This window comes from Mauremys mutica, chromosome 1 (assembly GCF_020497125.1).
Source record: "Mauremys mutica isolate MM-2020 ecotype Southern chromosome 1, ASM2049712v1, whole genome shotgun sequence".
Classification (NCBI taxonomy): domain Eukaryota; kingdom Metazoa; phylum Chordata; order Testudines; family Geoemydidae; genus Mauremys; species Mauremys mutica.
The window spans coordinates 75,445,287-75,468,822 of NC_059072.1; the positions used below are offsets into that span (position 1 = coordinate 75,445,287).

The following is a 23,536-nucleotide window of genomic DNA, read 5'->3' on the forward strand; positions in this document are numbered from 1 at the left end:
TGAAGGGACTATTGTGATAATCTAGTCTGACCTACTGTATAACATCGGTCATAGAACTTCCCCAAAATGATTCTTAGAGCAGATCTTTCAGAAAAACATCCACCCCTGGTTTTAAAATTGTCAGTGATGAAGAATCCACCACAACTCATGGTAAATTGTTCCAATGGTTAATTACTCCCACTGTTAAAAAATATACGCCTTATTTCCAATCTGAATTTTAATTTACAGCCATTGGATTGTGTTCTACCATTCTCTGCTAGACTGAAGAGCCCATTATTAAATATTTGTTCCCCATAAAAATACTTACAGACTGTAATCTATCACCCCTTAACCTTCTCTTTTGTTATGCTAAATAGATTGAGCTCCTTGAATCTACAATATGACAGGTTTTCTAATTCTTATATCATTCTGATGACTCTTCTCTGAACTGTTTCCAATTTATCCACATCCTTCTTGAATTGTGGATGCCAGACCTGGACACTCTTTCAGCAGCGGCTGCACATGCCAAATACAGACATAAAATAACCTCTCTACTCCTCCTCGAGATTCCCCTGTTTATGCAGCCAAGGATTGCATTAGCTCTTTCAGCCACAACATCACACTGGAAGCTCATGTTCAGCTGATTAGCCACCACAGTCCTCAAATCTTGTTAAGTTTCTTTGGTTAAATGGCTTAACCCAAGCTGCTCAGTCTGTTTTGTGACATAGCTGGGAGTGGAGCCTTGATCTTCTGATTCAGAGTTAGGTGCTTTAATCGCTCGACCATGTTTCTGTAAAGCTAATTAGGATATTGGGTATAGTGACTAATTTTAAAGTTAATACATTCATAAAATCACATCCGAATTTTTCCTCCATATAAAACCACACATTTACAGTCCCCTTCACTTAAAGTAATTCACAAAAAGCAGAATTTGGGTGAGGATCAATAGGATACATTCTACACTCAGTAGTGACAAAAATACAGGGAAATATACGTCACAACAGATTACACCTTTGCTGTTATTCTGAGATTAGGAGCACTATGACCGGCACTACAGACAAAGATTATGACTAAAGATCAGATAAATTATCTTAAACATAGCCCTACTATTCTCTCCCCTTTTATTGTACATAAGACTCCATTGGGTATATCTACACTCCAGTTACGAGGTGTGATTCCCAGCCCAAGTAAACAGACTAGTGCCAGCGCTGCTTGAGCTAGCATGCTAAAAATAACTGTGTGAACATTGCAGCACCAATGGGAGCTCAGGCTAGCCATAAGTCCAAGCCCACCTGACATCTTAGCCCAGGGGTTGGCAACTTCTGGCACGTGGCTTGCCAGGGTAAGCACCCTGGCGGGCCGGGCCAGTTTGTTTACCTGCCGCATCAGCAGATTCGGCCGACTGCAGCTCCCACTGGCCGCGGTTTGCCGTCCCAGGCCAATGGGGGCAGCGGGAAGTGGCGCGGGCGAGGGATGTGTTAGTCCATTGGTCTGGGGTCTTTTTATCTTTTATCAATTTTGGTCTCCTTTTTCTGTCTGCTAGGTCTTTGAAAAGAGTTCTGCATGAAAGTTTGTAACCCATTCTTTGAATGCATGTAACTTTTTATAAATCTGAAGACTTTTGTATTTCCACTGTCCTCTTTTTAACCTCTTCTGCTTGATTAATCTTAAAATATTTCAGAGCCATCTTTCTAAGTTGAAATGCCAAGATCCTATCCAACTTGTTTTCATTTTAAAGTATTAAAATCACATTCAGAATGATTTAAACAGTCAGCTGACATCAAAGTGTTTTTAAAGAAAACCTAGCAGAATTTTTCATACACACAGGTAGTATTCATAATGTTGCCAGTTTAGCTGTCCCAGTGTTGCATTAGGATTAAGCATTAATTTAGGAGCATTGTTGTCTCTTGAAACATTAATGAGACTGAACCAAACTCAGTCGCAGTCTGTGATGTAAATACTCTGGTGTTTTAAAGAAGCAGGAAAAGCATTTGCAGCTGGTCCTTTCTGGAAAACAAACATAATGGCTAACAACAAAACAGGCCATCAGGACTTTAGTAAACAAGCACACATTCTGTAATGACTTGCCAAAATAATGTTTAAAAATTGTTTACTGTAAAAGAAAAGCCCAGCAGTAAGTGATACATACGTCCTGCTACATTGACGGGCTGCCCAGCTCAGCATCTTGGGATGATTGTCAATGTGTTGGTTGCCAAAATGAATTACAAACACTTTTGTCATCTCTGAAGAAAGAAAGAAAGAAAGAAAGAAAGAAAGAAAGAAAGAAACTTTGCAGAGAATTCACTTATTCACTTGGTTAGGTCCTGGAAGAATAGTTTTGGAAAATGTGAAGATTTCAAAAATGGAGCCTAAAGCAAAAACATCTGTTGTTGAGAAAATACCTTTTTTCATAACACTAGTATGCTTTCTGTTATTGGATAGGAATAACAGTTACACAGCTCTGCTCCTATGCTCCAACTACTGTTTGTCTTTCTCAATAGATGATTTACTTTAAGAGAAGAACAATTTAATAAAGTAACACACTATTTTTCTCTCATCTGCAGATTGCTCTCCGGGATTGTGGGGGTTTCCCATGTGCCGGTATTTAAAGGAAGAGGGCTGGTGCTGTGGTCGCAATGCCAGAATGTCAGCATGCTTAGTATGGTTCTTTTTTCTTTTTCTTCTTTTTTTCCCTACTGGAAGTTTTATCCAGATGTTATAGAATTCATTGTTTTTGGCTTGTAATCCTAGAGCTATGACTTAAATACCAGACTGTACAGAATAACATCATTAAGGTTGTATGCATGATAAATTATAGGTAAAAAAAAATTATATTAACCTTCCAACTTTGTACATTTTATATTTGCTGAGGGCAGGAAACAATGAAGATAGACAAAAAATATTTTTAAAATGACCAAAAAGGCCACAATTTTGTTGAATTGAATTTAAACAAAATAATCTTTCAGGGCAATAGGTCATGGCAGTGATTTAAAAGGGATAGTATTCCTTCTACCATCACTGACTCCCAAAAAGGTTAATTGTTCATAACACTCAATGTCCTAACTGCACAAGACCATAAACAGGCCTTTCTAACCCCAAAACTAGAGTAGGCCTACACACCTATACCAGCCTTTGCACCAGGAAATCATCTAACATTGCACCAAGAGACAGAGTGCTCCTGTGTGCTCATTTTACATCAGCACAAGATGATGGATTGGTGCTTAATCTGAGGATAAGGGCATGACCCTAAGTCTTCAACTACTGTAGCATTAGGAAAACTCCATCTCTAGTCTCTGTTTATTTTTAATCCCTTTTCCCAGGATGCACCACAACAGATGCTGTTAGCCTCAATTTCAGCTGCTCACTCACACAGATACCTGCCAAAAATCAACTCAGGCCCATATGTCAAGGTTAAAGAGATCAGAGCTAACATTAGAGATCTTAAGACTGAAACATGTCAGGACAGTTATACAGGATGTATCAGAGGGGTAGCCGTGTTAGTCTGGATCTGTAAAAGCAGCAAAGAATCCTGTGGCACCTTATAGTCTAACAGACATTTTGGAGCATGAGCTTTTGTGGGTGAATACCCACTTAGTCGGATGCAAGTAGTGGAAATTTCCAGGGGCAGGTATATATATGCAAGCAAGAAGCAAGCTAGAGATAACGAGGTTAGTTCAATCAGGGAGGATGAGGCCCTGTTCTAGCAGTTGAGGTGTGAAAACCAAGGGAGGAGAAACTGGTTCTGTAGTTGGCAAGCCATTCACAGTCTTTGTTTAATCCTGAGCTGATGGTGTCAAATTTGCAGATGAACTGAAGCTCAGCAGTTTCTCTTTGAAGTCTGGTCCTGAAGTTTTTTTGCTGCAGGATGGCCACCTTAAGATCTGCTATTAAGATCTGCTATACAGGATGCTTTCACCCCTAAACGTGACATCCTCAACAAACTGCATGAAACATTTCAAGTGGTTAAGGATATGGACCAAAATGTAAATTCTAGAACCTCCGTATGTTACCCTAAAACCCTTCAGTAAGCCCACCCAAAATGTTTTTGCCATCTTCTGTTGTCCCAGTAATATATCCATTATCCCTAGATCAATTGTCATATTGGCCCATTCCTTTCCATATAGAATTTCCATTTCCCACTCTTTCTTAGGGATTCTCCCGTTGGTGTAGGTAATCAACCTCTCAGAGAAGCAGTAGCTAGGTTGACCTAGAATTGTCTACACAGGGACTTCGGTTGGCTTTACTCTGCCCAGGGGATGTGGATTTTTCACACCCTTGACTGATGTAGTTAAACGTACCTAATCTTCTAGTGTAGATTAGGCCTTATTAGTGAGAGACAAAGTGAGCTCAGGCTGCCTTTTGACAAGGATAGAATGATCTATTTCAGAGGCAAACAAGCAGCTGGAGATGCCTGTGGCCACACAGAGCAATTTTTTTTAATTTTTTTTCACACTCAGTGCACTTATCTTACCAGAAGAAAGATCAGCATGTTTCCTTTTCCAAACTTTCTCCTTTAAATTATTGGAAAGGTGGATACCAAGAAGTTCTCCTCTGCCCATAGTGCTATTACTGTGCCAGAGACTACATGCGTGGTGAGGGCTTATCATTTCATCCCATAGGCCAAGGGAATAGGCAGGCAGAGCAGTGCAGTTAGAGCACTGTTCCGTCTGTAGGGAGTGACCCAGCTAGGGTTCCCTGGGAGCTGGTAGTGCACTAATAACTATCCCGTTGTTGTTACTTGCATAGCAGTTCCCATTTGCTGAACTACAGGAGACCAAAGACACCATAGGGACTGGTTTAGAGTCCTGCCTGAGAACTCATATCCACATCCAGAGCACTCATTGGTCCGTGCCAGCATGCTAAACAGCTGGCTTTAGCTGAGCTGTGCCTCAGCATCACTTGATCCTATTGTGGACTCCATTGGCATATTTGCATGAAGAGCGGCCTCTCTCTGGCTGATGTTGGTCATTGGTATTCACTAGCACGCTGTGAGTAATAGTGAATTACAGGAGTAGCCAACAATATCTTACCAGGGGAATCATGCAGCAGCAGGAAAATTTCCAGCTTGGACAGTAGTAACACTGCCCTCCTTTCTAGCTGGGGTTCTCATTCACCTCTGATGGTGACACAGAGACTTGTGGGCTGTGGAGGGCTACTGCTCTGCGGCTGGAAGAGAGACATCTGGAGTAGGGCAGAGGTCACAGTGACCACAGGGCATACCTGCCATAGCCAATTATTCATTGGAAGTAAAGAAGGGAAGTAGCTTTTATGTAGTGTAAATCGCACCTGCTACTCTATAAAAGCTGGGGAAGGGAGAACTGCAGCTACTTGGAGTGCAGCTGAAGGGAAATCCTGGGTGCAGGTTGGCAGGATAGGTGAGCTCTGGGACAAGGGAGTGGAGTAGGTGGTAGAGAGAGGAGCTATGCTGGGAATTTGGGGTATAGGGATGGTATGAGGAGTACGCTGTGAGGTATTTATTTATTATATTGTAGCAGTGCCACAGAATGTGTTCACTGCATATTTATCTTTGGTTGCACAGAGAATTTTACTCTTCGGTTGTAATTCCTATAAGTACTATATCTTTCCAACTGTAGAAAAATCTTCCACCCATTTCATGTATTTTCTTAATTCTTTGTCACCTTAGATCATAAAAATCAAATACTCTCACATCATCAGGATTCATGGGCTGAAAAATCTATTTTAAAGGATCTGCATGACATTTTAAACTGCAGTCTCTCTAAAGTTTTTATTTTGTTTAACTCTAAGTACTAGAAGTGGAAAATGAACATTTGTGTAGTCGCTAGAAACTTAAAAAGATATTTTAATGTATTGTGCATTAAATTAAAAGATTGTTTAAACTATACATTATAATATCTAAAGTGAGCTGTTTTATGCTTATACTTGTATAGGAATATAGCCAAGAAAAAATAAATTTCTTTTTTCCTTAATGCTCTCAAAAATTGAAGAGGAGATATATAAATATAGACACGCATTCTGTTATCATTGCTTGTCCTATAAATAAACCCTAAATAACAGAAGTGAACTGATTAACAACCTCTAATGGTTTTAACACTCTTACGTGTACAAGCTCATGTTATATCACATAATTAATCTTGTAAAATGTCATTTCCACCAGGCTTTATACAATGTGATTATAAAATGCCCTGATAAAGAATAAACATAGCAGTTTAATTTCTTCACTTTTAAAGGCTTTGGAACGAGTTGCGGTCAGCCAAGTGGTAAGTAATGTTGTTTATTTTAACCCTTCTAATGACAAAACTGTTTTTTCTTTCTGAATACTTTTAATACATGACCTTCTCCTGAACTTGTGACTTACTAGGTTCTAAAACACTACAATTAACAGAAAATAAATCAAAGTCAGAGTGATATCATGTTTCAGCACCACAGAATTGCATTTTTATTGCCTTGTCTGCACATAGTGATGCTAAAGTATCTATTTTCTTCAGACAATTAAGAGTCAGCTAACATATATTTTATAGAAAGTACAGTTTTAATATAGTTGAAAATACCTTATTTTAATAGTAAACTATTTTATGCTTAATCATGCTGGTTAATATTCTTCACTAAATCCAAAAGTGCTTCTTTAACAAATTAACATATACAATTACCTTTCCAAACTCTCGGTGCTTTCTTACATGGACTGATCCAACAGAGGCTCCGGGCCCAGTGCAGATCATCTTTAGAGGATTCACTGACCCCTTTATTCTGAAGAACCACAATGTTTTTGGGTCTAGCAACATGGTCACTAGGAGTAAGGAGTTAGTTCAGGCTCTTCCCAACTCATTAAATTTTGGTAATTTCTGCAGAGATTTCCGACAATAATGCCACTTGTGATGTTTTTGAGGCAAAAACATGTCCACAAGGAAATAATATGAAACTGCAAAAATGTTGTTCATAAAATTCTATGGGAACAGTAGAAAAAGTTATTTTTCAAATTTTTATTAAAATTTATTTTAATAAAGGACGCGAAGCGGAACTTTAGGTACATCTAACTTTTAAAACAAGTTGAACGGTAGTAAACTAATTTCTGTTACTGAAACAAAAATGACAGTGTAAGATAGCCCCATGTATTTTAAGAATGTTTTATTATTTATATAGCAAGTCAATTATAAAAGCTCCTAATACTATCTAAAAGGCCTTGAACACACAACTTTTAATTAAGTTAACAAACAGTTACTGACATACCTGGCTCTCTGGAATCACATTCCATGGTTAAAATTCGGTTAGTAATTAGAGACATTTAACTGTATTTTGCCCCACCAGAAGCCTAACCTGGTACTTGGTTGTGTTCCTGAATCTGGTACAGCACACTGCAGACAAAACTCCTAAACCATGTAAGCCAGTCCTCTTATCCTCCCAGCACTCACTGTTGGGTCCATATTTGCTCAGAAAATAGATAAAAAATCAGCACAGGAGCATGATTGGTGTGGACCAAACTGCTAGCCTGAGATCTCCAAAAGCCTGAGATCAAATTAACAATATTTTACGTTAAATTGCATGCTCATAAGCGGTTTGAAAATTGAAATGTGAAGACCAGGATGAGCGTGAATGTTTAGTAGTTTTTTCACTGAAAAATATTTATTTGTAACTGCATTTTTATTTGGCTATAATTTATGGATAGATATTGGATAATGTAAAACCAGAAGCTATGTAATGTTTTTCACTATAGTATAAGTAATCTACCATCATGTAACCACAAATACAAAAGGCAAATCCCAGATGTCTTCCTAATCTTGCAGGGTAGTGACCAGTAACTTTTTCACTTAGTACCACTGTTGTAGGAGATAGGAAGGTACTGTGATTGAGAATTTCTATATGATTTATTGCAGCGGCTTGCTTCTGGCGGGAATATCGCACTTGTCTCTCATTTTTTAAATCCTTGTCTAAATTCTGTTCTCTGAGTACTTTAAATCATGATTGTGTAATTTATCATTTTTTTGTATATGCACACTAACTGCACAAGTATTTAATAGACTAGATTTACAGGCCAACTTATCCCCATTGTAAGCCCATTGACTGCAGTGGGTTTACACAGGAGATGCATTTGGCACTACATTTTTAACTGACAAGCATTAACTTTTCTTAAGTAAACACATCTTTCAAACCTAAAGGTATGAAGTTTTAAATGCACTGCACTGTTTTTATAAGCACAGTACTTTCTGCATGGATATCAGTGTTTCAGGGAACCAAGATAAAGTAGCTATAAATAAGAAAATGTTTTGACACAGGTAGTATGTTTTCCTTTTGCCTCTTTTTTTATTCATTGGACCAGACTCTGCTCTGAAGTTTGATGGTGCAATTTTGGAATAACTCCATTAACTGCAATAGAGTTCCCTGGGTTTACAAATGAAAATCAGAATTTGGCCCATCTTTCTTTCTTTTTCTATAATCCCTATCCCTCCACCCACTTCCTATCAAACTCTGCAGTTTCCTGTGTTTATTTTTTCTCACAATTATGGTTATGATATTGTCTGACTCATTTTAACTTGCAAACAGGAAAATTAGTAAATTGTCCTCTCAACCCAGGTTAATAAGACTGGTTTGAAAGAATACAAACCAGTAATTAGGTAAGGCAGCCAACACCATTCTAGTTACTCTGGTCTTGATTTTGATGCCAGCTTTGCATTCCTGCTGTTCTTTGTTTTCTTTTTTCCAGCTGCCTACAGAATCATTGTTTTATCGAGCTGTTCTACAGGTTATTATAGAGGAATGTTACGGTGTCATCAAAAGGTATGAGATTCGGAGACTAAGGCCTAATTCTGCCTCCCTTACTCTGCAAGTTGTAACTATTAGCATAAGAGGGCAGAATGAGGCCCTATATTCTGTCTGTATCTGTTTGTACTATGAATGCAGACAGTAAATAATACAGGGCTCTTTCATTTGCTCTGAATCCATATGCAGAGGATATCATCCACACAGAGCTCTTGCCCTTCCAGCGTTGCAGAGGCATTAGCCCTGTCCTTGGCACTGGACATGTAGGCAACTGTGGCAAATTCACTAAAAAGCCTAGTGAGGGGTGAGTTTGGTGGCTCCCATGATGGGAGAGGGCATACAGGACAGGGTGGATCAGGTCCTGCAAGATTTCTGGCCCCCCCATGGGACTTCCAGGATGGGCTGGAGGTCTTGCTGGATTTGACATAAGATCTGGAGCCATAAAAATAGCCCTGTGCTCAGGGCCACTTTTTGTTTTCCAATCTGTCCAGCGGTCGACTCACCCTCTCTCCCTTATGTAGGTTGCTGCTTTGGGGCTGGGAAGGAGTTTTTCCCAAACCACCAGGTTGTCTGAGGCTGGTTGGGTTTTTCACCTTCCTGACAGTGAAACCTAGAGGTTAGGGTTTTTGTACAACTGGAGGGCTGGGGTTCTCCCACACAGAGGGCACAGTTGGGACCTATGTGAGAGTCATTTAGTTGTTGCAACTTTTGACAGGTACCCCAGTGCAGGAACTAGCTGATTTAGGCTCCATATTTAAAAAACAATGGTAACATAATGAGCATTGCAACAACATCTCCTTACGAGATGGGAGAAACATGTCTAATCCCTTGGGGAGAAATGCAAACCAGGGGCTAGAATGCTACCCTGGGGGGACCTTGCAGCAGGGTGGGGGTTAAGCTCCCCTCTTGCCTCAGCTCCCAAAGTGGGAGGGATACTTATGGGTGGATGGAGGTGCCCAGAAAACCTCCTAGTGTGACGATTGACTCCCCCTGCGGTGAGAGCACCCCCAAGAACTAGCAAAGGAACAATGGCAAAGGGCTTTATCTCAGTGGTAACCTTGAAGATAATTTGACTAGTAAAGTTGAGGCCTGGTTAAACCCTCACCATGTGTTCTTGCCTTCTTCCGTGTGGTGAGCACACCACTACAGCTTTGAGCTATACAGACAGCATCTGAGAGTGCTTCTTCATCATAGGTCTCATAGTCAGCTACTGATTGAAGGCCTGTCAGTGCATATTTAGTTGAGCAGCAGGGAGTCTAAGAGCCAGTGTGGACACACACAGGACCAATGGCAAATTGTCTTTGGCATTTGGGGTGGGAGCATAGCTTTTTCCGTTGATGGGCAACATCCAAACAGAAGAATTTCTTCCTTTGCTTGACATTACATATAATAAAACTACACACAAGATTTAGCAGAACAAACCATGAGAACTAGGTTGTAAAAACTGAAAGTATGGGCTAGACCAGTGTATGTTATCTATTAAAGTAAAGGTAACATGGGGAAAGTAATAAAGATTGCAGTTTTGAAATTAAAAGAGTTTTAGGCCCAGTTTTAAGCTTGCTAATGTTAGATGTCTCCAGTTTTGATGAAGTAGCTGTAATTTTCTTTGTCTCGGTGAAGCCTTGTGGGACCAGTTCAGCAGTTTTTAAGATGTCAGGTTCCTTATCCAATAACACTTAAAAAGCAGTTTAAGACAATTAAAAGAATGAATTATGATTCCTTGAGCCATTAAGAGCCCATTCTGACTTTTTAGAGCTTCAGTTATTCAGTATATATCTTTCTTGTTACAACTATGCTGCTTCTGATTTGTAGGACAGATACACTAAATGCATATTTTTTTCCAAAGAATCTTTTAAATGCATAGCCATTAAGTAGTCTTCGGACTGCATTTGCCCAAAGGTTTTACTGCATTAGAATAACAAAAAATACAGTCACAGGAATTTCCTATTTCCCTAAAAATAAAATAAAATAAATTTGAAAGTTGATTGACACAAAGAACTTGGAGCCTGACCCAAAGCCCAGTGATATCAATCGAAGTCTTTCTGTCAACTTCAATAGGCTTTGAATAGGCCTAAAGTTGAAAAGAATAGGCTTTCTATGAGTTTCCAGTAAAATAGTTTAAGAAAATATACCTGTCAAGTTGTCCTACAGTGACTCATGAGCATGACTACCAACCTCAGGACAGACTGATAAGAGGCAGGACACAAACCCCAAATTGGTTTTTTGTTCTATACTTAGATTTCACCAACCAAGGATCAAGTGCAAACTCTACAGGTATTATCATAGTCTAACCAAGGAGCCACAGACAGTCCCCTTTGGCACTCCAATCTACCTTGTCACCTAAGCAAGCTTGCTTTTGTGATAGATGGTCCCTTACAGCAAAAATCACAACAATGTTCAGTTGCTCCCTGTCCCAAAGGACCAGTCACCTACCTGAAGTCAGTTGCACCTTAGATCTCACACCAAAGACAATGCTTGTAGCCAACTCTATAATAAACTGTCTAAAGATTTGTTAATTCGGAAAAGGAAATAAGAGAGTTATTTACAAGGTTAAAGCAGGTAAACATACATACACAAAGGAGTTACAGTCTTAAGTTTCAAAAAGTAATAGAAGTGTCTATAATAGGCAAGCCCTATTTGTTCCTTGAGGTAACCGAGGCTAAACAGTGGGGATCTCTTGCTTATGCCGAGAAAACCTTGCCCTTGAGAGTCCAAGCAGCACAGAGATACAGTGTCTCCTTATCAGGGATTTTTATTCACCTTTCTCCTCTGAACTGCCAGCTCAGCTGATGGGAGGAATTTGTTTGCACATCTCCTCTTCATGGTAGGGATTGGGAGACAGGGAGAGCAATTAACAAAGTCTTTTGTCCTCTGATGAACAAGAGTTCATCTGGTGTCAAGCAGTCTTCTGTGTTGGGCAGGACCTAACGCCTTCTTTTGGAAGCCAGCATTTCACACTAAGGGCACGTCTTCACTGGTTTGTGTAGTCGCGGCACAGCGCTGGGAGAGCTCTAAAAAAAACCACCTCCAAGAGGGGCATAGCTACCAGATCTGGGAGTGCGGCTCCCAGCACTAGTGCAGTGTCTATACTGGCACATTACAGCGCTGAAACTTGCAGCGCTTAGAGGGGTGTTTTTTCACACCCCTGAGAGAGAAAGTTGCAGCACTGTAAAGTGCCAGTGTAGACAAGCCCTTATTCAGGTCCCTTTCCTGTCTGGTGATTTACACAATTACAGAGATATACAATTCAAATACTCAAATACTATCTTAAGATATGTGATACAGATGTTATAAGGGAGATTAATGCATACAGCAACTTACAAGCATTCAATAAAGTCTAAATACTAAGCACATTTTTATGATGCTAATACTTTTTTTAACAGTACTAACACACAGATGAGCCAGATTAATTCCAGCTATGTGTTTGAAAGCAGTATGAAAGTGAGGCATGGGGATCTTGGCATAAATTGGCACCTGGTTTGCTAGTGTTATAATACCTAACTAATATTTTATGGAAAATCTGTTTGTGCATAAATAATACATTGAAGAGAATATTTGTGAATAGCTAATGTCTTTGGGAATATGATTCTTACAGTACAAGACTGCCAAGGTCAGTGAGACCTGGAGCTGTGTGTTATGTAGGTGATGGCAATGAAAGTTAATTCAGACTGAGGGCTGACAAAACATATTTATACATATTTTTTCCTAAGGTATTTCAAACGGAGATTACATGTAATTTGCTAATGTGAGTGCATCTTCTGTTTGCCTTCTGGTACTTTTTGTGCATTGCTTTACCACTTTGCCTCAACCAATTCAAATATTGGGCAAGTTTCTGAAGAGGCACCCCAAATTGTAAATCTGGAAAATTCTGACATTGCCTAATTTAAATGAGAATCACATGCTACACATACATCTAGGAGAGAAATCTGCAAGGCATCAATAAGATCAGAATCACTTAACTTACTATGTGGTCCCTGGATCGACAGTTGGCATTGAAGACGTTCTGCTTTCATAAACATTGAATTCTTGCTAATATTGTCAGGTGAGGCACTAAAAATGGACACTGTGTGATGGATCCAATACAATAAAAACAATGTTAGGAGAGGAATAGAAATAAAAAATATCACCTTCACCTCATTCATAATTTCAGGTATTCACGAGTAATAATATTTTTGGTCTAAAAAGGTCTTTGGGTATTGGTTAGCTTGCTTTGATGTATTTTTAGATAAAAGAACAAGTAAAATTGAAATAAATTATTATTCTAACTTCACAGAGTATCCTATTGTATATGTTTTTAATGGATCTGAGATTTATGAAACAATAATATAGAACTTCTGTGTTGTAAGAAAATTAAAAGAATAACCTCAATACTACATTTGCAGTGATCGGCATGTTGGTAAAATTTTCTCCAAGTCTTCCTCTTTCGTGGATTATGTCAGAAAGTCTCTGAAGAAGCTTGAACTAGATGAGTCAAAGGTAAGCAGCTGATTTCATATTGCATACAGTTCACATATCAATGTAAACTCCAAGAAGTGGCCAGCATTTTGATGGAGCTGTTTGTATATATTATGTGAGCAGCTATTATTACTAGAATATACATCCACCTATTCAGCTCTTTGTGAATTAAACAATATTTATCCAAGACAAATTATTTCAGTTTGTATATTCAGTTTGGGGATTAACTTCCACTTTTATTTTCTTTAAAATACTTTCATTTTAAAACTTATGACTTGTGAGATGCCTTTTTATTTTTATTTTTGCATGATTACTAATAGTCTAAATAATGTTTTTGAAACCCCTCAGAAAATACGCTCTAAAGCCTAAGTGTTTATAATTAATGAACATCTCTGTTTATCCAGATACATTTACAATATCCTTTTTCTTCTCCTTTGTCCTCCAAGACATGTGTGGTGGAGATGGGTACTCCACCACATAACTCTTGCATCCTCTTTGTGGCCTAAAATCATACTAGACTGTAGATACAGCATCAAAGCCAGGAACAAGGTTTAGCTGAGACCTTTACTCATATGGGCGGATAACACTTCCTGTTTCATTCAATTTTCCTTCCAATCTTTACCATGCTCTGATAACATGAAAAGACTCAGTACAGGGTTTGGCCGAGATAGGGTTAAAGCTTCTAGATGCCTTTGTAATCCAGGGAAGATAGGTGGATTAGTCTGATTCTGTGAAGGAGGTGGATATAGAACAGCTGGTAAGAACATAATTATGGCCATACTGGGTAAGACCAATGGTCCATCAAGACCAGTATCCTGGCTTCTGACAGTGACCAGTGCCAGATGGGTAATAAGTTGAATGCCAGTGTCAATAGGAAAACCAGAGTAATTCCCTTGCTTTCCCTGTAGCCATGTTGACTAAGCTCTTAGATGACTTGGTATAAATCAAGCCTTTGCTTCCCGCTTGCTATGTAGATACTCAGTATGGCCTCCATGACCATAGTAACTTAGTGCCTCCTTACATTATATCCATTTTACACACGCTGTCATCCAAAGTAAATAAACACACCTCCCACATGCTTGAGTTTCAGATCAAGGATGTGGATTCTTTTGCCTGTGCTGAAACTATGCTGGTCTGCCTGTCATAACTTTCTTATTTAATCTGCATGTATGATAAGCATGTCTCCTGTGTCTTCATTATAGATCCAAATGAACCACTATTCTGCACAAATATGGAGATATTTCACCTTTATCATTTAAAGCTATGTATATCAGAAAAGCTGAATAGTGCAGCAGAGATAACAGAATAAGTGGCTTTTGCTTAATAAATTAACCCCTTATCATTTTCAGCTTCCCACATAGGCCTAAACTTCTGCTCTGAATTGTTCTACCATACCGCTCTCAATATTGTGCTCTCCACAGCTGTAGAAGACCAGAGGAATAGATCCAGTTCTGTCTGTACTTTAATTCATTATATAACCAGATTATGTTTGTGTAAAAAGTTCGAACAATGGAGGGAGGCAGTAAAAAGATCTAAAGAGGATATTAAATAATGCACAAAGTGTACAGTTTTAGATTAAATCTATGTTATATTACATTTACAAACTTATATTTAAGCAAATCTGTGCATGGAGAACAAGTATATATTAATGTGTTTCTGATTCTATAATGACCGTCTGTTAATCCTCAAAACTGTGTAAACAAGTGAAGTGTCTAGCTAGTCTAACATGCTTCTGGATTGGTTCTCAGTCCTAAGAAATTACTGTGAGATATGTGGAGTAAGAGAGAACATTTTCATACTAGTCATTATCATTCCAAAGCAGGAAGGGCTACATATGAGAGATTTATATGTGGCTAGAGTCCAAGTAGAAGATGATCAAAAATGGCAAATCCCTAGAAGTCACTTCTAAAAGAGGACCGTGAATATTTTGTCATTTTCTCACATTAGTAATGTCATCTGTATGGCTATATAGTGTGGAATCTGCCAAAAAAATTCATTCTAAATTCCTGCTTTTATGTGATGTACAGTTTAGGATAAAAATGTGCTCCTGATTGGCCTGTAAAGTTTCTAAGTGGTTGTTTGTGCCTTGAATGTTGTTACATTAGATCCATTTCATCCTTTGGTGGGCAGTCAAGCCTCCCACTTCCCTGGGGCTAAAAAATAACCCCAGTGGAGGCACTACATTTGCTTAACTTTTTGTGCAGTTCTGATAGAATGATGGACAGGACATGGGGAAAAGGCAGTACTGGAGTGAGGGAGGGTAGTGGAGGAGTGAGGATAGTATTTTTCTCAAAGATGTTTTCTTTGCCATTGCACATTTACTGGTTCTAGTCACATTCACATACGTACACACAATTTTGTAAGAAGAAAGCACCGGCAGTCAGGTAGAAAGAGGAGAGGAAGCCCTTATCTGGCAGAAGAGTTCTTACTTTTTAATTCACCAAATACCCTTTGTCACCTGTGATCATATGAGGGAGCACTTCTTACTTTCACATTTATGCAGAACAGAGATACCGTGGGTGATTGATGCAGGGGGTCATACCAACTCCTTCCTCAAGAAGAGTGTCTCTTTTTCTCTCTTTCCAGTTTTGCTACCTCTGTCCGGTAGAAAATATTCCAGCTCCCTCTGCAGCCTCAGCAGGAAGCAGAGTAGGGAGTAGGGCTACTTGGAAAAGGGAAGGAATACAGCTCATTTGCAGGTGCTTTGCTACTCCTGAGAATGCATGGATATGGATTTTTTTGCCTACCAAGCTGACCTTCCACCTCAGCAAGTCAGCCAAGGATACAAGTGTTACTCCTGGGGAAATTCTGTGCCAAAAAATTAAAAATGTTACCTCTCAAAATTAAAAATTTTGTGCACAATATTTTAAAATTCTGCATATTTTATTTGTCAAAATAACACAATATAATCACTCTGGTTTCAATTATTTTGGTCATTTATTTAAACTGCAATACAGTGGATGGACAATGGGAGTGGGGTACATTGGAGACAATCCCCAAGCCCCCTCTGTCTAATAGTAATGTAGCTAGGTTTGAGCCTTTATTTCTAGTTATTAGTCAACAAATATATGCAGCCATATGCTCCGTGTTACATCATAGACAGCTGAAGAGCAAGTGAGGGCGGGGGAATCAAACTCACAATTTATATTGGCTACTGACCATCTCCAGAAAGGTCAGTAGCAAACATTTCATGGAGCACATTTTGATAGGAAATTTTTTCAGTCCACAAATTTAGACCAGTTCTAATCATGAAAGCACCATAAGCATTTATAAGGCCATACTGTCCTTTACATCCCTCTGGCAATGTGAAGGAGCCTTAAACCTTTTACACCTGTTTTATACTCCTGAGGGAACTCACAAAGACAATGGGAACAATTCAGTAAGCAGGCAGGCCGCTACATTCTGCTCTGCCAGAGGGGACAGAGCCTGCCCCATGCCTACCTCCTCAGAAACACCTTGAAGCCCTGCCCCTCCACGCTGAGCATGCTGCAATAGCAAGGGAAAGAGGCTCTCGCTCTCGCTCTCTCACTTGCACGACTGCCCAGCCCCTCTCCCATCTCTCCTGGCAGTGATTTACGTCTCTACCAGCTGCTCCGGGCACTCAAGCCAACCTGCCTGTGCTGCCGGGGATGGGCACATGACAGTTCTTGCAGCTTCCCTTTGCTTTCCCATCATAAGTAATTTTTCAGCAGGGAAGCAAATCTGCAGGGGACATGAATTCTGCACACGTGCAGTGACAAAGAATTCCCCCAGGAGTAAAGTGTTCATACATGCCTCAGAAAACCTGAAACAGGACTCAGACATTCTCAGGTAAATTAAAAATTAGGTATTTTGCAACTACATTTAGTTGTTACTTTTACTTTTAACAATTCATAATCTATTTAATCTAAACTATTCCCACCCTAAATAGGTAGCATATTCACCCCAGCCCAATATACAGGAATACAGCAAATGGCTTCAAGTATAGTAAAACTTGCTATGGCAGAACTCTCAAGATCTTCTTATAATTTAGTTTTTATGAATTTGTCATTATAGTATCACGTATTTTTAAAACTCCCTTATGACAGCCTATGTTTTAGTGTGCATATGTCATATCCATTATATTATTAAAACATAATGGGCCAAGTTCAGTGCTGATATATATACTCCAAGTTTACCACTAAGTTGTCCCAGTTTATATGTTTAAAGAAAGTAACAAGCTCAGTATCTAATATTTCTATCCTAGATGGACATCTAAATATGAAAATCTGGAACCTCTTGGTAATAATGTAATGGTAGTTACCTCCCATGTTATTTATAGAAAACAATGGAAAATATATATGTTCTTTAATTGTTTTATTTCAATACAGTAACACTGATTAATGCAAAAAGATTAAATTTTATTTAAATCCATTTTTCACCCTTCTTTGCACCCAATGTCTTAGCACCATTGTTATTTTTTATACTTTTCAGGGCTTCTTAAGAGCAGCCTGAACTCATGAAGGGGTTAATTCATTCAAGTATAAATTCTATATAGAGATAGCTTTGTCAATTGATATTCCACATACAGAGAAAAGATATTAAATAATCACCTTGAATCCATCTTGTCATCACATCCAAGCATACAAGCTACTGTATTAGTTATAGCTTACTTTTTCACTAATGATGGTTACTTTGTCTTGTAGTCAAAATATTTCACACACAATTTAAGAACTCCTCCAGAAGCATCCAGTTAAGTATGTGCTATGGAGATGCAGTAGCAATTCCACAGTTTACCTAAAGAGTGTGTGTGTTTGTATAGGTTGCTGTAAGTTTGATTGATTTTCTAAACCCATAGTGATGCATCAAAAAAGTTGGCTGTGCCTAAAATTTTTCATTTTCAGTTTTGCACAATATAACGTTAGTGGTGTTTAAATTAATGGCACAGCAATAAATTGCATACATGAAAACAATAACCCTGCAGCAGAGACATTTTCTTCTCTTTAAAAATAATTTAAACAGCTCTGATATTTGTCATTTTGCATCTAGAAGTCAGAACGAAAAATATTTTAATCTCCTGATGTAGCTTTTTTATGCAGCACATAAAGAGAAATGTTTATCATCACATAACCTGCTGTCTTTTATTATTCTTATGATATGGGATGCTTTTTATTGGTACAACCCTTCATTTGTGCAGTATATAGAGCAGTAGTAGTTTTAATCTGTACAATAAAACAAGCTTGTTGTTTTTATTAAGATTCTTTGAAGGAATTGGATGCCATTCATTTTTAAAGAATGCTTATACTGTAATAATTTCACTGGTACATTTCCTTTATGATCATTAATTTGAGCCAGGCTATGGGTATTTTCAAGGGGAATTGATGTTCATTGGTCTTGCAGTGAATTTTTAAGCTATTTAGTCTTCGTTAAAAATACTGTTTATTTCAATTTTGCTACATTAAGATTGTGCCTTTGAAAATTCTAGAGTATTTCATTTTTCAGTGCTAAAACTAACTAGAATATGACTGATACTGTGTAGAGAATATGTAGATCATTCTGTTAATTAAAATTCATTATCATTATCATCTTACAAAAATGTATCCAAAGCAATTTTTGTCATTTCCTTGAACATATTTTTAAACAATTGATACGTGTCTTGTTAGTACCAGCATCACCAGAGCGACACACAGTCTATAGCCTCCTGGCTGGGGCAAACAATAATGAACAATGTATAGTCTCTAGCCCTCAGGGTGGGGAAGAGCAACAAATAGTCTATAGCCACAACCTCCTCACTAGGGCAGACAGTCTACAGGCCTGAGGGCCTAAAGTGAGCATGCAGCCAATCTCCAACTATGGGGTTGGCAGTGAAGGGGGAAAGATAGGGGGACCCAAGCCCATCCTACTCCACCAGATCCCAGCCCAGGGCCCGTCCAGTGGCATGTGGTCCCACCACTGGGTCAGCAGGGATCCTCCCAAAACATGCTGACTGCAGCTTTACCAACACAACCAGACTAAAGTCTGGTTTTCCTTGGGCTACTTCCTACCTGTACCTGTTCGTAGGGCCTCGTTGCTCATGGGCCCTCAGTCTCCTCTGAGTACTCAGCAGCTGGCAGTCCCACCAGCCCCTCAGGGTACTCGACTGGCAGCAGTCCCAGCAGCTCCTCAGAATACTCGACTGGTGGCAGTCCCGGCAGCTCCTCCAGGTAGTCGACTGGCAGATGTCCCAGCAGCTCCTCGGGGTCCTCCATCAAATTGGCAAAGATCCTGGGGGATTTTTTGTCTTCCTCTGCAACATCAGGCACAGGTCACTTGCAGGCTTAAACTAGTATAAATGGTGTATTCTCTGTAACTTGAAGTGTTTACATCATGATTTGAGGACTTCATTAACTCAGTCAGGATCTATTGGATCTATTATAGGAGTGGGTGGGTGATGTTCTATGGCCTGCAATGTGCAAGAGATTAGACGATCATGATGGTCCCTTCTGGCCGTAAAGTCTATGAGTCTGTGTGGATCATTATTTCATATTACAATTTTCTCATTATACTTAATCACAATTTTTCAAAAGGTATGACTACCAAAAAGAAATAGTTACAGATATTAAAGTCTTATCAGCCTGCTTTGAAGGCGCAGTGTACATAACTGTTGCCCCTAGAAGGATTTATGGGTCTAGAACCCAGGGTTATGCAGTCCTGAGTAATGGACCCCTTCACAGCACCACATGATACAGCATCCAACAATGACTGGAGTGTCAGGCACCACAGGACGTACCATCTGAAGAGGCCAGAGTGACAGAGCCCTACGATCACCTGATTGGTCCACACCAGCTCTTTAAACCAGAAAGTTGCCCCAGGGAACTGTCTGAGCAGTAGTAGAAACTCTGACTTCCTACTGCTACAGACGAGGTCTTTTGCCCTATCTTGCTCCTGGCTCCTGTCTTAAACCCCAGCCAAGCTTGACTTTGGTACCTGTCTTCTTACTCAGCTTGGTATCTAGTCCTGACTCCTGCCTTTGATGCTGGCCCAGCTTGACCCTAGTACCCATCTCCTGACTTGGGTTGGTAACTTGTCTCAAATCCTGCCTTCAGTTCCAACCCAGCAGACATTACTGGCCTGGCCACCTACATCCCAGATATAACAGTCTCATACTTTATTAACGTGAGCCAACGATCCATGTCAGCTAAGTCTATATTTCAAAAGATACTGGGTTCAGTCCTGCATCAGTTATCAGCATACTGTTTATAATAATTGATACTGTGGTTTCATGCATTTGTTTCTCTGGAAATTATGTTCCTTTCTAAATTAGTGTCAAAAGGAAGAAATAGTTTCATTTCAGTGTGTTCCGTTTCCTATAGTATTAAGTACAGATTTACATGTCAAGGCCATTGTAAGACCAAGTGTTTAAAGCTGGAAATTTTGAAGAAGCCTAAGGGAGTTGGGTGCCCAAATCCCATCAATCTCTTTTAAAAATCTCAGCCTTAAATTTACTAGGCCAGATAATGTCTCTATGTGGAGATGCCTGCATAGGGGCTGGGAAACTATGTGATGTTCTCTTCATGGACTTCCCTCTGAATTCACCCATGGTTTGTCCCCTTGTAGAAGAAACCGTGTCCAGCACACACACCCAATAGATCCTTTGACATCCTGTGGACCTTGGAGTCCAGTGGGGAGCATCCAGATGGAGGCCCTCTGTCTCCATGATTCTATGCTGAGCTGTGTCTTGCAGGTGATCCAGCCATATACCAACGTTAATGTAATGTTAAATAATCATTCTGAAAAGGTTCCGAAAAGGGCAACTACAATGATTAGGGGTTTGGAGAGAGTCCCATACGAGGAAAGATTAAAGAGGCTAGGACTCTTCAGCTTGGAAAAGAGGAGACTAAGGGGGGATATGATAGAGGTATATAAAATCACGAGTGATGTTGAGAAAGTGGATAAGGAAAAGTTATTTACTTATTCCCATAATACAAGAACTAGGGGTCACCAAATGAAATTAATAGGCAGCAGGTTTAAAACAAAAGGAAGTTCTTCTTCACGCAGCGCACAGTCAACTTGTGGAACTCCTTGGGGGGGAGAGGTTGTGAAGGCTAGGACTATAACAGCGTTTAAAAGGGAACTGGATAAATTCATGGTGGTTAAGTCCATAAATGGCTATTAGCCAGGATGGGTAAGGAATGGTGTCCCTAGCCTGTTTGTCAGAGGATGGAGATGGATGGCAGGAGAGAGATCACTTGATCATTGCCTGTTAGGTTCACTCCCTCTAGAGCACCTGGCATTGGCCACTGTTAGTAGACAGGATACTGGGCTAGATGGACCTTTGGTCTGACCCGGTACGGCCATTCTTATGTTCTTATGTTAATCTTTAAGGCCATTGGCTATATTAATTTCCATATGGCATTTCCACTAGTTGCACCAGAGTGACAATATGTACACTCCTCTCCCTCCTCTGCCCCCCAACAATCTGTCACTCTTACTTGCTGGCCTGCTCCTTTCCCATACATGGCTCTTGGACCTATGGAGAGCATGCCAGGAGAATGAGGGGGATGGTGCTATACAGGCAGCTGACCTCCTATCTCTTCTGCATGGGGAGGGGGGAGATCAACATATTGGAAGGTCCTCTCTGCTGATTTTTCACTCACTGGAGAGCAATGGTTTGAATGTTTCAAATGACCTTTGCTGTTAATTTGACTCAAATATGACCCTTTCAAAATTGCATGTTGCACATTGGCAGTGAGATATTTTGCATGCAATTTTTCACTAAACTTGTAAAGGATGTAGCTAAGCCAAGATGAGCTACGCATGCATTGATGACAAACTTAGCTGCACAGTGAAATACGTACTGAAGATGTGCATGAGAAAAGGCAGAAACCCTCAGGCTCTATGGAGCTTGTCAGGACCCAGGAGTTATGAAGGGCTCCTGTATGATTTGCACGAAGTTTCATGGGAAAGAGATTCTGTCCTGTAGATCTCCTAAGATGCTTAGGATACGGTGTTCTGTCCGTTCCTCATTAGGTAATTTAGATACCAATTTTTTTGTAGAGCCAACATAGCTTCAAAAATCTAGAATTTAAATGCCTTAGCTTTGTGAGTGGCTGTTTTAAATGTTAAAACAAACTAGGAAATTCCAGACAAAAACTATGTTGAGAACATTATGACCTATGCAATTAAACAGTCAAGGGAGGAAATGCCAAAATAACAACTGTACACTTTACTCTCCCTCTCCTTGTGTATAAGTGTATGGTAATCTTTAATTACATGATTGCATATTATTTCTCAAGCAGTATAACATGATTTTTTTTCTACTTTGAAATACAAATGTGTAACATCTTGTGATTTTCTTTTCTAATGCTGTTACTTTCTTTTCATAATGCAGCATAACTTCAGCAGCCTTATATCTAACCACCTAGCCTTATGTGTCCTGAGATGCTATTATATACCTAGCTACTACTACTTTTCTGCTTCCCCACTCTCACTTTAAACTACTACCATTTCAGCACCTGCCCCTGTCCTTTGTGTTTCCCCAAATTAGATTCTAGTGATGATGGAGTCTGTGAAATTGATCGCTGCCTTACATTTTTAAAGAAAGAGAAAACAGACTTCGCTATCCACTGACTTATGCCAAAATATTGTCAATTGTCATGCATTGGTTTACGAGCATCACTGGGCTTGGAATTTAGCTGTAGGGTATTTGTTTTTATATTGGATTGTTTCACTTTAAGAAGATGTAGTGCAGAGTAGTGGGTTAATCAGATTAGACCAATGGTGGTTGCTGAGCACTTGCTCGTGGTCCATGGAGAGCTGTTCTCCTCCTTGTTTCCAGCTGCTAAATTGCATTAAAAGAATCTAAAAGTATATCAACTACTTTCCTACTACTACGTTTATGAGTAAGTAATGGCTGTAGTTGCTACATGATTGTGAATGGGAGGGAAGGTGGACCACATTCACTGTAAGAGGAAGGGTCCATGACTTCTATTAAAATGTGGTCCATGGTATAAAAACATTTGGAGAGTATGAGATTATTATTAATGTATGTCCTCCATTCTGCGAACAACATGAGTCTCATCGGCCTGTTTTTCATCTTCTCACACAAACATCTTCATACTGCCTTCCACAATGTCCCTTACATGTGAAACGCTCACCTTGAGCTAATCTGTAATGCTGATACCCATTCCTTTAAATCTCTCCTCAAGACCACAGTGCTGATAAGAAATCATCCAATAGCTAGATTGAGTGGAATAAAGATGAGGTTAGTTGGCAATTTATCCACCTATAACCATAAGATTTGGGAATAAATACATATGTATGTATATGGAATATACATAGGATTGTATCATTGTTCTGTGTCACTTATCTTCAGAATCAGGATTGTTTCTTCATAGACATTTGTACAGTACCTGGTGCAGTGGGGCCATGT

The 23,536-nt window shown here is 39.4% G+C and overlaps 1 protein-coding gene across 1 annotated transcript in view; it reads left to right on the forward strand.

The window, feature by feature from the left end:
* Nucleotides 1–23,536, forward strand: part of METTL25 (methyltransferase like 25) — a 112,066-nt gene that overhangs the window by 82,490 nt on the left and 6,040 nt on the right. Inside the window, exons 6-9 of the mRNA XM_044979886.1 lie at nucleotides 2,544–2,638; nucleotides 6,189–6,218; nucleotides 8,657–8,730; nucleotides 13,095–13,188. Coding sequence (XP_044835821.1) covers nucleotides 2,544–2,638; nucleotides 6,189–6,218; nucleotides 8,657–8,730; nucleotides 13,095–13,188 — 293 coding nt within the window. The remainder of the gene's footprint in view (nucleotides 1–2,543; nucleotides 2,639–6,188; nucleotides 6,219–8,656; nucleotides 8,731–13,094; nucleotides 13,189–23,536) is intronic.